This window comes from Agelaius phoeniceus, chromosome 1 (genome assembly GCF_051311805.1).
Source record: "Agelaius phoeniceus isolate bAgePho1 chromosome 1, bAgePho1.hap1, whole genome shotgun sequence".
In the NCBI taxonomy this organism is placed as follows: Eukaryota; Metazoa; Chordata; class Aves; order Passeriformes; family Icteridae; genus Agelaius; species Agelaius phoeniceus.
In genome coordinates this window covers 16,495,133-16,508,594 of record NC_135265.1, presented here as the reverse complement: position 1 = coordinate 16,508,594, position 13,462 = coordinate 16,495,133, and the positions used below count along the sequence as shown (strand labels likewise).

General features: G+C 37.5%; 1 protein-coding gene across 5 annotated transcripts in view; it reads right to left on the bottom strand.

Annotated features, from left to right (window-relative positions):
* ODAD2 (outer dynein arm docking complex subunit 2) overlaps window positions 1-13,462 on the bottom strand; it is a 69,251-nt gene that overhangs the window by 41,248 nt on the left and 14,541 nt on the right. For 4 of the 5 annotated variants that reach the window (XM_077173649.1, XM_077173658.1, XM_077173654.1 and 1 more), the window contains 6 exons: window positions 9,144-9,290; window positions 8,653-8,862; window positions 8,266-8,490; window positions 5,921-6,031; window positions 5,280-5,434; window positions 985-1,227 (listed from right to left, as the gene is read on the bottom strand). In XM_077173649.1, coding sequence (XP_077029764.1) covers window positions 985-1,227; window positions 5,280-5,434; window positions 5,921-6,031; window positions 8,266-8,490; window positions 8,653-8,862; window positions 9,144-9,290 — 1,091 coding nt within the window. The remainder of the gene's footprint in view (window positions 1-984; window positions 1,228-5,279; window positions 5,435-5,920; window positions 6,032-8,265; window positions 8,491-8,652; window positions 8,863-9,143; window positions 9,291-13,462) is intronic. The other variant, XM_077173665.1, reaches the window with a different exon arrangement.

Genomic DNA, 13,462 nt, shown 5'->3' with positions numbered 1-13,462 from the left:
TAATTCTCTTAGGTTAATATATTATGCTAAAGGCTGGTTTTTAGTGAGAAATGTCATTAAAATGATTTCATTTATTTATACTTTTATGCTACATGGCTAACTGCTCATACAAGCCATGTTTACGGTTGTGTACCATCCAGCCTTTTGCCACTGGGTGCCAGCCAAAGCATGAAAACAAAAGCCTTATTCAGGAAAAGAATTCCCTGCACTGCTATATGAATATCAAGTGAATTATGCAAATCAGAACAGGAGGAGCTTAATAAAACTCTCTTTCTGACCTCCTTTATGTATAAGGAGGGAAATATGCTGAGAATCTTGAGGTAAATATCCTTGTAAGAGAACAGTAAGCACAGCAAATGCCGACCTCAACATTTAACTGAAACACTTGATCATAAAACTCAACAATCTTCATAATTTGTACAAATCTACATCACAAAATCAAATGCTGTCTTTTCCTGTGATTTTACAAAGGAGTAAGAAGGGAGAAAAGGGTCCAAAATTGTCTGAGTTCACAAAAGAAATGATGGAGAGGGACAAAAGAGATATACAATAGAACTAATACTCTACTACCAAAAAATTGAGTTTATTTTCATGACAGTAAATGTGTACATTTCATTTTAGAATAACTTTCTCTAATTTTGGCTATTTTTATTGACTTAAGAACAGAAGTAAAAAGAGAGAGCAGAACATGGACTTATCATGCAGCACTTTAAAATGGTGGTTTGCAACTTTGAATTTCAACTTACACAAAAATCAATCTACTAAAGGTTTCTTTCATTTTTCTCAAAATACAAAACTTTACATTCTACGTATTTCCTTAATAATTTTTTATCTATAGCAAATTTACAGTAGAATGTAAGTAATAGTTCTGTAAAAAGCAAGAAGCAAAAAATATTTTCAATCAGATTAGAATTGACTATATTTACACCAGAATAAGTGAACTGTTTTTCCATATTTAAAATGCTGTGAATATTAATAACTTACGCCATATTTTCAGGTTCCATTGCACACCCTCCCACTGCTTTGTTGACATTCACAAGCAGGGCTGGATTAGTTGCAGTCAGTAACGTCACCATAGGTGCAATTCCACCAGATCTGCGGATGGTGCCTCGATTTTCTTCCTCTTGGCAACATTCTCCCAGTGCTCCAATGACATTTATAAGGACCTCTTCAGGCTGATCAGTCAGCAATGTTACCAAAGTTTCTACGGTTTTATATTCCTGAAATCTAAAAGATAGCAATAAATCCAAAGTTGGTATTTTCAGTATATTACCAATCTATTTTATAATTAGAATTTTATAATTAAAGTATTATTATAATTGAAACACAAGTTTTAATTTCTGTGTGTAAATCATCTTGCTGAAGAAATCTCAATACAGGAATATCCATTCCAAGCAATTTTTCTAAGTGTGACACACAGTCTAATTTCTTACTCTATCTTTCAAACTACATTTCTACAATTCAGAAAGAATTGGTCTAAGAACCTGAAAGGTCTAAGAACCTTCTGAGTAGTTTGAGGGTTTTTTTAAACTTGACATGTAGATGCAACACCTACAAACAGCTGAAAATTAACGAGAAGACTGGAAATTAATGTGCTATCCTTACTTCCAGCACTTTTCCCTGCTGTGTTAACAATAGCTAGAGTAGTATTGTACCAGACCTTCCTCCACCTCTCTGAACCAAAGGATGGCCCTTACTTTTCACTAAATATGAGCCTTTAGAGAGTTTACCCTGAGCAGTTCTATATTCAGCTCAGGCCTAATACACTGCATTTTCCTGATGTCAGAATCATAGTTCTAGTACATTTCCACAGCACAATGTTAGATTCTAACTTGTAATTAAGAAATAAATTAACAGAAATTTGACTTGACACTTATATTAATACTTCCCCCATTCTTCATAGAACTTTTGATACTGAGAATCAAAACTATGGTTTTTAAAATCTTGATGGTCCTATCCTACAAAGACATGTGTGCTAAACCTCAGAAGTTCATCTTTCAGAACAGGATTTTTTCCTCAGTGCTGGAATAATTTTCAAGGGTTTGGGGTTTTGGTTTTTTTTTTTGTTGTTTAAAACTTAGGAGATTCTTAACACTTAACAAATACTGCATCTTCTTTTAATACATCTTCTGATATACCCTGACAGTTCCATGAGGTATATCAAGCTAGATCTAACCTGTATATAATCTAATTATCAGAGAAAATTTCTCTGAGAGTACTGAGCTCTCATTTGTGCTTTCCTCCCAGCCCCTAGCTTCTGGGAATGTCTGCTTGAGCTACAAAAACTATTTTCCAGGAACCAGTTGCTCATGTGGCTTTTCTTTTTATACAAAAAATATTAGTATTTCTGAGATTTTTATGGCAGAACTAGATGTTTCAATAAAAAATTAATATTTCCAAGATGGATTATCAGCATAATAATTAAAGTAACTGAGAAATGAGAAACTTTTGTTTTTCATCATCCAAACTTTTGCTTAAAAAGAAATTTTCCTCTCCTTGTTCACTGTAACTTGGAAGTATCCCTGCCATTATTTATTTCAAGAGTAAACATCAACAGCATGAAAAAAAGAGCAATAAAGTAAGCAATTAATTTTAAAAACCAACAAAACAAAACTGATTATTGCTGGCTTTTCAACTTCAGAGATGGAACGCTGTGAGCTGGCTGTGCAGGGGGCAGGCTGCTCTCAGGCATTGCTGCTGGCTCGGGCCATCTTGTGTCCAGGAGCAGAACGGCCGCTCCCACGCCAAGGGCACAGGCACGGGCACGGGCACGGGCACAGACACGGGCACAGACACAGGCACGGGCACAGACACAGGCATGGGCACAGGCACAGGCACGGGCACAGACACAGGCACGGACACGGGCACAGGCAGGGGCACAGGCACAGGCACAGGCACGGGCACAGGCACAGGCACGGACACAGGCACAGGCATGGGCACAGACACAGGCACGGGCACAGGCACAGGCACGGGCACGGGCACGGACACGGGCACGGGCACGGACACAGGCACGGGCACGGGCACAGACACGGGCACGGGCACAGACACGGGCACGGGCACAGACAGGGGCACGGGCACAGACACGGGCACAGACCCAGACAGGGGCACAGACACAGACACGGGCACGGGCACGGGCACAGGCACGGGCGCAGGCACAGGCACGGGCGCAGGCACAGACACAGACACGGGCACGGGCACGGGCACAGACACGGGCACGGGCACGGGCACGGGCACGGACACAGGCACAGGCACAGGCACAGGCACGGGCACGGGCACGGGCGCAGGCACAGACACGGGCACAGACACAGGCACGGGCACGGGCACAGGCACGGGCACAGACACAGGCACAGACATGGGCACGGGCACAGACACGGGCACGGGCACGGGCACAGGCACGGGCACGGGCACAGACACAGACACAGGCACAGGCACCTGCCCCGGCTCACGGCTGAGTCAGCACAACCTCTCAGCAGAGACCTCCAGGTACAGGAAATACTCTGGAGCACTTCAGAGATAATTAAGTGCCCCTGCAGGAGCCAGCAGGGTTTGTTAGTTCTAGCTTGATGCCAGACTCAGGCTCATCCCTCCAGATCTACTTAGGTGTTTTCATATTATCCTCACTCCGTTTTCTTTAGTAGCCTCCCATCTTGAGTTTGGACAGGGTTTACTGCTTCAGACTCAGCACTACACAACATGTGAATTCAGCTGGAGCTGCGCCGGGCTAGTAACCTTTGTGAGCATCAAGCACTTGCCAAAGATATCTGAGTAGCCCAACAAAAATCTGTTTGCAGTTGGACAGAATTATTGGCTACAGCTATACTAATAAATAAAACAGGCTAGGGCTCATTCTCTAGCCCTGAGGACAAGAAGCACAACATAGCATCCATATGGCTAAAATCTCTTATCCTCACAGTGCAGGGTGGCCTCACCCATTCTGCCTAATGGGAACAATCTGCTGCCTGCACCATTCCCAAGGAGTGTCTGGGCATTGTCTGGGAGAGCATTTGCTGGCAAACTGTGTAAGGGCTTGTGCTGGCAGTTAAACAGTATGGATAATCCTAACATAGAGCCTGAAACCTGAAAGATTTGGCCCTGTTTAGTTTACTAGTACAGAGAGAGCCATTCAGTCTGTCTCATCCCTGATTGATCCAAAATCAGGATACCTCTGCACAAACCCAAAATCCACAGAAAAGAAGGCTGTATCATATGAAAAGTAAGGTTATTGTGCAATTAAGTATACAAAAAAGCAGTAGGTCAGTAGTAGAGGAAGTAAAGACCATAGGTCTGTATACCAACAGTCTGGGAACTCATTCAGGACAGTAAAAAGCCAGAAGGTAAAACCTGGAAATCTTCCTAATTTTTACCCAGTCTTTGTCTATCATTATGTGCTTATCCAGCAAGGTACACTAAACTAGAGCAGCAGGAAGATGTTACCCCTTACTAATACTCCTTCTAACCTTTCTACATGATCTACATACAGAACAGCATAATTTCAGCAGGAAACTGAGCACATACGTAGTGGAGCCAGCTTCCTTTTTCTAGGTAAGGTGCATGAATTTGTTATATTAATTTTAGATGAGAGGGTGAAGTGTTCTCAATCATTAAGCTGTTCCACGGAAGGTAGAGAGTAACAACTCCTACTGTCACAGTCTCAAATAATTACTCAGAACCCTGGTACTGAGAGGTTGCTGGTAACCACAGCAGAACTCTCATCAGTTAACTCTACTCATTTAGAAGCTGGGTCTCCAGACTAAGCTACTTTTCTGAGCCCTTTCTGTAGTTAACAAGAGAGGCACCTAGGCTAGTTATCCTAGACTCCAGTATATTTTCTAATATGTATTAGGTATCTACCCTACAGTGAGATCATTTGGTCTCTGGCTCTCTTGATGTAAAACATTAAAGTGTACTAAGTACTCTCTCTACCATGCAGCAGTGATTCTGGCTTCTAAAGTACAGACAGGAGGGGGGATATCAGATATGGCCACGTGTCAAATGTTTACTATGTGCTGGTTCACCTCCTGACTCAGAGTCCTATAGCTTAACTAGAGGGACCACTTGTCTCCATTGACTGTTAAGATTCTAGGAACTTAACACTGTCTCCAGTCTACTCTGATGAGGTCAGGTGGCATTTTTTAAGTACTATAAAACCTAAGGTGAAAGCCCAGCTGATTATAAAGACTGATTTTGAAGAATTATGACACAACAGTCTTGAAAACAATAGAGGTCCATAAAATCAAAGCATGAAAATGTAAGAAATGCTTGTAAAATTAAATTGTTACTTTAACACATTTTCTCTACTGATTGCACATTTCCAGATTGCTCCTGTCACAGCTGCCAAAAGTTGTTTGTTTTCACTTTTATCAAGCAGAGCAGATAGTGGTTGTAGACCTTCATGTTTTCTAACCAGGTCACGTATTTCTTCATCTTCTGCACACTATAAAAAATATACATATTAAACATACACATTATGTAAAATCTGTAAGATTATGTCTTCAAAAGCTAGCTGTATTACTTTGTAACTAGTAAAAGCTAATAGAGAAGAAAACATAAATGTTGCATTCAAGTATCTGAATATGCTAACAACTCACTCAGTGACAGTAAACTGCTGCTGTATATGCAGCAGTGCTTATACTGTCACTATGTCCTCTTTAGGGGCAAACAAACAAAAAAACCAAAGCAACTCTGTGCTCAATATGCCTCACCACTCTTCATTGGTTACCTGTGCAACTTAATGCTTGTACACAAGAAGAGCAAGTAGGAACCTAATTATAATATTAAATATGGAGCTAAAATATTCACAACATTTCTATAATTTTTTACACATTAGAGAAATAGTGAAATTAAGAAAATTTAAAACTGACAATGACATGAAAACAAAGGGCTAATCCTGGTTCTGATCTACTGATTATAATAAAATTACCTTAAATATGGCACTTGCACAATGCATCTGGAGCTCCTCGTGTTCACTACTCAGATTTTTCACTAGGTTCTCAATCATGCCTTCTGTTCTTATTGCATGTCTGTAAATTGGCTAAAAAGATAAACTGCACCTTTTAAATGCTGCATATTAACAGTTAATAGGTCACCATTATAATACAATACTACAGTTATAAGGTTTGATATTGAGAAGCCTTGTACTTTATGTAAGCACAAGTCATCATTGCCTTGAAAATGCTACTGATGATCTCAGAGGTAAGCAAATTTCTGCAGTGCTCTTCAAATCACCTGTAAACTGAGGTACTGCACTGCCTATCCTATAGCCACTTGGCTTATGAAGAATGCAGAATATTCTGAAAGGTGTCCAGACTCCCTGCTCAGACCCAGGAAACTAAAAGATGCTTCAGAATGGGATCAAGAACTACCCACTCACTTCATTGAAAATCAGCAGCCAAAACAACAGATCCATTCCTAAAACAAGGTTAGAAAAACATGTTCTTAGAATTAACATTTTTTAGTGATATTGTCATCCAAATTTAACCCACAGGCATTGTAATGGGATAATTTTTTAAGTGGGGGAAACATCTGTGTAAGAAATACATTTAGTGTTCCTTCCAAGTTAGGCCATACAAGAAACTCTCAAAAATGACACCTTCTCATTACATACTTACTGAACCTAAAACCTGCCAGGTTTGTGTCTCATGGAACATACATTAATTTGTGTAATTCAAGAAGCTAATTTTTAACAGACAAAGTGTTTAATAATGTAAAATCTCTTTAAAAATTGTATCCTTTGTGCCTCAAATTCACCAAGACAAATTATGTATATTATCTGAAATGCAATACACCTCAAGTTCAAATGAAGATAGAGAATCATAAACAAATAGAATCATTTAGGTTGGAAAAGACCTTTAAGATCATTGAGCCCAACCATTATCCCATCACTGCCAAGTCCACCACTAAACTGCATCCCTATGTGCCACATCTGCACATCTCTTAAGTAACTCCAGGGATGGTGACTCAACCATTCCCCTGGGCAGTCTGTTCCAGTTGTGCTTGACAACCGCTTTGGTGAAGAAATTTTTCCTAATATTCAATCTAAACCTCCTCTGATTCAACCTGAGGTAATTTCCTGTGATCCTATTGCTTGTTACCTGGGAGAACAACCCCACCTGGCTCCAACTTTCTTTCAGGTAGCTGGAGCAAGTGATCAGGTCCCCTCTGAGACTTCTTCTCTTCAGGCTAAACTACCCCAGCTCCCTCAGCTGCTCCTCACCAGCCTTGTGCTCCAGACCCTTCCCCAACTCCATTGCCCTTCTCTGGACACCCTCCAGCACCTCAGTGTTCTTCCTGAGTTGAGGGACCCAGAACACAGGGTTTGCATAGTGCCTAGCACAGGAGGATGCTCACTGCCCTGCTCTTGCTGGGCACATTATTGCTGGTATAGGCCAGGATGCCATTGGCCTTCTTGTCCACCTGGGCACACATTGGCTCATGTTCAGCCCTTCAGGTCTTGTCCTACCATGCAGTTATCAGCCTCTCCTTCCCCAGCCTGTAGCACTGCAGGGGTTGCTGTGACCCAAGTGCAGGACCTGTCACTTGGCCTTGTTGAACCTCATAGCACTGGCCTTGGCTCATGGATCCAGCCTGTCCAGAGCCCTCTGCAGAGCCTTCCTGTCCTTGATGTGCCTATAAACACTGAGCATGTTGGGGGTGCCACAGTCCCCTCAACCAGGTCATTCATAAAGATATTAAACAGAACTGTCCCACTAGTGTAATCCCCTACGTGGCTATGGTAAAAAATATTTGGATTCAAATTTAAAAACAAATTTATACTCAAAGCTGCAAAATGTGCCACAGAAATCTGTGGAAAAATCACACATATTCCTTTCTTCTATTTGCAATGGATCAGACCCAATACACAAGGACACTGTAAACCATTCTGCCCCACACTGCCTTGGATCTTCTTGGCCACACCTGCAGGTTAGTTTTGTAGAATTTAAATGCATTGCTTAACCAGAACACAGCACCTTAGGTTGCCAAATCTGTAAAGTACGATGAAAAAAATAAGAAAAAAAAGAAAGTGATTAAGGCTTTCATTTCACATTTTTTTCTTTCATGTATTACTCCTAGCCTTTTAAATAAAAAATATGTGGTTTTTACTTCAGTCCAAGCTGTGACCTTCTCAAAACCACTTTGATTACATAAAGCATCTACTTCCTGATGGAATAACTGACCTGATACAGGTGACTGTAGAATGTAATATTTCCTTTTAGTGGCGAACTTCTTTAATGCTTAGGAATAACTTAGCTGTTTGTGTTTACTCACCTCTGAGGCACATTCCTGTAGTGTCCCCACAATGGGGATTAAGATGTTTGCGTGTGAGCATTTGAGCCACCTAGCTAGTAATGGAATGCCACCAGCTTTACGGATTGCTTTCTTGTTTTTGGTGCTTTTGCTGCAGCTCCAGAGTGCCAAAGCTGCACAGCGTACTGTTTCAGTGTCTTTGGCTTGGGATGATGATCCCACTGAAATAGATTCCAACAGCTCAACCTAAAAAAAATACCAACTCTTTAATATCTACCGGAAACTTCGATATCATGTTGCTTTCTAATTATGATAAACAGTACAATTGATCATGTTTACAACACATGATCTATTTTTTCAAAAAAAAATATACATATGACAAGGGTACAAATTTTCATGTCTGCTTACCAATCTCTTGATTCCTCCATGTTTCCTTACTGTCTTTCGTGCTCGTTTAAATCTAGCAACATTGGCAATTGTTTCAGCTGCTAAACATTTTAGATCAGTATCTGGAGAGTCCAGTATTTTCACCATGATCTCTAAGCCTCCAAGATCTGCAATTGCATGTCTGATCAATATATTTTGACTAATTTCCTTCAGGATTTTTAATGAACCAGTCTAAATAATGGGAAACGATAGAAGTTAAACATTATTCAGGTATACAAAAACATGAACTTTATTTAAAATGATGGGTTATTTAATTTTTTTCTTTATATTTAATCAGGAGAAAAGAAGGAAACTGAAAGTCAAAGACATAGCTATCTTTCTAAAAAATCTGGAGAAAACAAGAAAATACAGAAATGAGAAATCAATTTTCTTTGCACTCTGTAACTCTGAAACTCAAAAAACATTCTAATAAAAAAGGCATATTCATTGCTCTATTTGACAAAGCTCATTACCTGACATTTAATTTCTTCTGTATCAAGTAAATTAATCAACACTTCAAGGCATCCAGTGTCTTTGATGGCCAGCTGACAGGTTTCTTCAGACAGATTGAAATCCCTCATCGAACACAGTGCAATTAGAGTGGCTGTTGGATCACCTCCCTAAAACAAAGCAAATAATTATCCAATATGTAAAATGTATTTAATATAAATCTCAATCACTTCTAGTTATGCTAGTAAAACTACTACTAAAGAAGAAACATGTTAGACTATTTTGACTATATAGTGTTCAATAACACATAGTAAGAAATAGAATTTTTGATAAAGTCTGTAAATGGCATAAAGATTCAAATGAGTGAATAGCTGAGGTGGAAAATTATTAAAATAGCTTGCTGTGAATAGACCAGATTGAATGTTTTTCTAAACATTCAAGCTCTATTGAATAAGATAAGGTAAGATAACCTCTATTTCAGTCACTGCAACTAGACTTAAAGAAAAAAATCAAAGAACACAACACAGGAAGTTGAGCTATACGATAGTGGATTCTTTTAAACCTCTAATATATGTTTACTGTCAATAAAATCAGGGATGAACTGACCTGCACGGAAATTATGAGAGCTGAGCTATAGCTGCAACAGAAGCTAGAATGAACATTGCCAGCTGGTACTAATGTGGAAGTTACAACTTAGAGTAGCTAGTAAATCAAACTACAGCACCCACCTCCTGCATTCCAGGGAAGCTTTGGCTCCCATCCCAATTTGAGCTCTGCTGCCCAAGCTCATCTCTTTTAAATGAGAGTTTTGAATCTGTAAAGGATTTTTGGCCAACCCTTCCTAGAGGAAAATGTTCTGCTGAATTGTGGACATTATAATGAAACACAGAATATTACAAAACTGAGTAATGTTTGCTAATATAAACCAGGTAGATCTAACAAAACCAGAACTTCTGAAGCATATCTCTTAAATGTAAACAGAAACAGTATGACAGACACAGTACAAAAGGAATTTAAATTTAACATGCTCTTCAAATTGTTATAAATGTAGTAAAGAAGCACAAGTGAGAAAATACATCCAAAAAGAATGTGAGAGAACTATTTCATAAAGTTTCAGACCAGTAGTTTACATCAGACAAAACACTTCTGCTGATCAATGAAGTATATATTCATAGTTCTTCATAATTTTTACCTACATTTCTTTTAACAACAGATACCAGAAAATTTCCCCACAAAAGTGGTTAAATGTAAAGGTAATTTTTAAACATAATGTCTTAAAGGAAGATGCCCCCAGTTTTTTAAAATTATATTTTTAAATCAGATTTATCATCTTGACCTCAGCAGAACGAAATGTGTCTTGCTTTAGTAACATATAAATAATGTAACAATTTCTCAAATGTTTTACTAGAGAAATCAGTCTATCCACACTTATAAAATTCTTAAATATTTTTTTAAAAATTCCTACAATATGATTACAAAACTACAGAGAATATTCTGCAGCTCAGAAAAACTAACAGCTGTCCTTTTATGAAATCTGTGGCCTTTTAACAGATTAGACTTTGATATTTACTTTACTTTGTCTGATAAAAAATTTGCAACAGGAGTTTTAAAGAAAAACTTGTCTTTTTATTATTTTACATAACTGGAAGAAGTATAGTGCTAACCTGAAAAGTGATGTCTCTCCTTCTGAGGGCTGCTTCTCCTACAGTGAAACTGCATTTATACATTACATAGTAGTCCATAATTCCTTTATCTTACATGTATAATGGTTGGCATAAGATATTTAATATGGACCAAGTTTTAAAAAATAAACAACTTTTAATTTTCTTATAATGAATAAAAAAATACAACCATATATATTATATATATGTATTTTATTTTTTCAGCTTTAAAAATGAACACACCACTTTAAGTGTTTTTAATGTAAAACCACAATAAAATATTTTTCATATGTGCTGAAGCATCAATTCTACAAAATAAGAAATACTGCCGATGGTTTCAACAATTATTTTTTGTTTCTTGAAGTTATCATTAGAGTAAGTCTTGTAGTAGTTACAGCACAGATTTTAACATGCATGGAAATAGTTACCTCTCCATTAAGTTGACATAAAATCTGCATCATGTTGTCATACCATTTGAAATCTGATATGTTGGAAGCAAAATAGATTCTACTGGCAGATCAACAGTCAATTTTAAGGTTTGAAATTAAACACAGAGTTATTTGAAAATTTAGAACACAGACTTATTTTAAAATCTTTCTTCCTATATATCAGTATAACACATATATCCATGAAAATAAACCAGTATCACTGTTACACTATCAGTAAAACATCTTGTGGCACTGAATGTGTAATGTCTCTCTTACAATACTCAAGCTAACAAGTGAGAAAAACTGAGAAGTACAGAACTATTGACAAGATCAAAAAAGAATGAAAACAAAAGGAAAAAACACAAGCAAATACAGACACAACCCAAAGTACAGTTACCAAGGAATACCAAGTTCAAACAATCATTTTGTTTGACTTCTGTAATAATCAAGAGGAAAAACCCTGTTAGTCAATGGCAACCTTTCAACAAATGGAACCAAAAAAGCAAAAGCATTAAGGGGTCTTTTTTATACATTAACCTTTACTAAATTCTGCTAATGGTTCCTTAATGTCTCTGACAGCATAGTGAACACTCTGGCTATGCTAAGGACACAACTAGTCAGTAAGTACTTAGATAACAGATGTTTTACACTAGATGAGCTCAATGGACTCTGCTCTGTGGTACTGAGGGAACTGGCTGATGCCATGATTAGTTTGCAGAACTGTAGGAAGAAATCTGTTGTTAGCAATAGAACACAATGCTGATATTATCTATCAATATCACAGCATTGCCAAACAAAAAAAAGCAAACTTTACAGAGAAAATTATAACCAGATTATTTTGTAACCTGTAAGATACAAGAACTACTCCTTCTTTGGATTGGCACTGTTCAAATTTAAGTACTACATTCATTCTAGGTATTCTAGTTCAGAAAAGATACTGGGAAAGTTGATAAAGACCAGGGGATGTCACAATATCTCAAAATTATGATCTCCACAAAAAAATTTAAGGAACTGGAACTGTTTACTCTGAAGAAGAGAATAGGAAGGTAGTTTAAAGAAAACCTTCAATGCAAATCATCTCTTCTCCAGGTCCAGATGAGAAATAATGGGGTTTAACAGCATCAGGATTGATCTATGCTTGGTAAAAAAAAAAAAAAAAAAGAAAAAAAAGACTCAACAAAACCAACTTCTATAGTAAGAATACTTGATTTCTTGAATATATTGCTTCCAGCATGAAATCTCCATGACAGGAAAGAAAAGCCAGAGAAATATTTGTCCAGATGACACACAAAGAATTGGTGCTGTTTTGGAGGCAAGCAGGTGGAGTCAATGACTTCCTACATTTTGCTCTAGTCCTATTGTCTGTTATTTACTATCATGAAATGTCATAAATAAGGAATGTTTTGGTATTTACTTATTTTCTTCAAAAAATAATTAACCCATAATAGATACTATGATCATAGATACAGATAATAGATAATAAAATATACAGGCTTAACTTTCAATAGCAGATGTCCAATCCCAATTAAAACATTCCTAGTCAATACAAAACTTCCATTTTTGAACTGATGATGTCAGTTCAGCAGGCTAGGAAAGAAAGATAACAAATTTACTCTAAAGTTAACCCTTTCAACTGAAACCTAAAGGCATTATAGAAGTACAAGTAATAAAAGCATGAACAGGATTATAAAGAATATTATTCCAAATGTGTTGCCCAATTTGTAGCAAAATGAAAATATGTGAATGGAAATACATAAACATTACAATCAAGTTACAGTGCAGTTTCCCAAGAGAAAGCAAAATTAAATAAAATGAAAATTGTACAGTTTTTGGCTCACAAATATCTCCATAAATACAGCACCTATTTGAAGGGTGTATTATTCATTTATTTAATTTGGTTTATGATTTAGAGTGAACATGACTGAATGCTACCAGAAAGTGAAATATTTTACTCTGCATGGTAACGTCAAAGATGGAGTTTTTTTACTGTTTAGACCAATGGCTGAAATTTATTTTGCCAGAGTAAAAGTGTATTAAGTAAATCCTGGATAGGTAGTTAACTGTGCATGTCTGTGATAACAAGCCTATGGCTGAATAACAGGGAAAAAAAATTGCTGCTTGTGGGCAATTTTGTCATTCTCATGTGTAATACCCCAGTTTTGATTATGAGTATATATAATCTGAATGGCAATTACAATATACTTGACAAAATTAAGACCAAACATACCAAGTCAATACATATTTTAAAAAAAC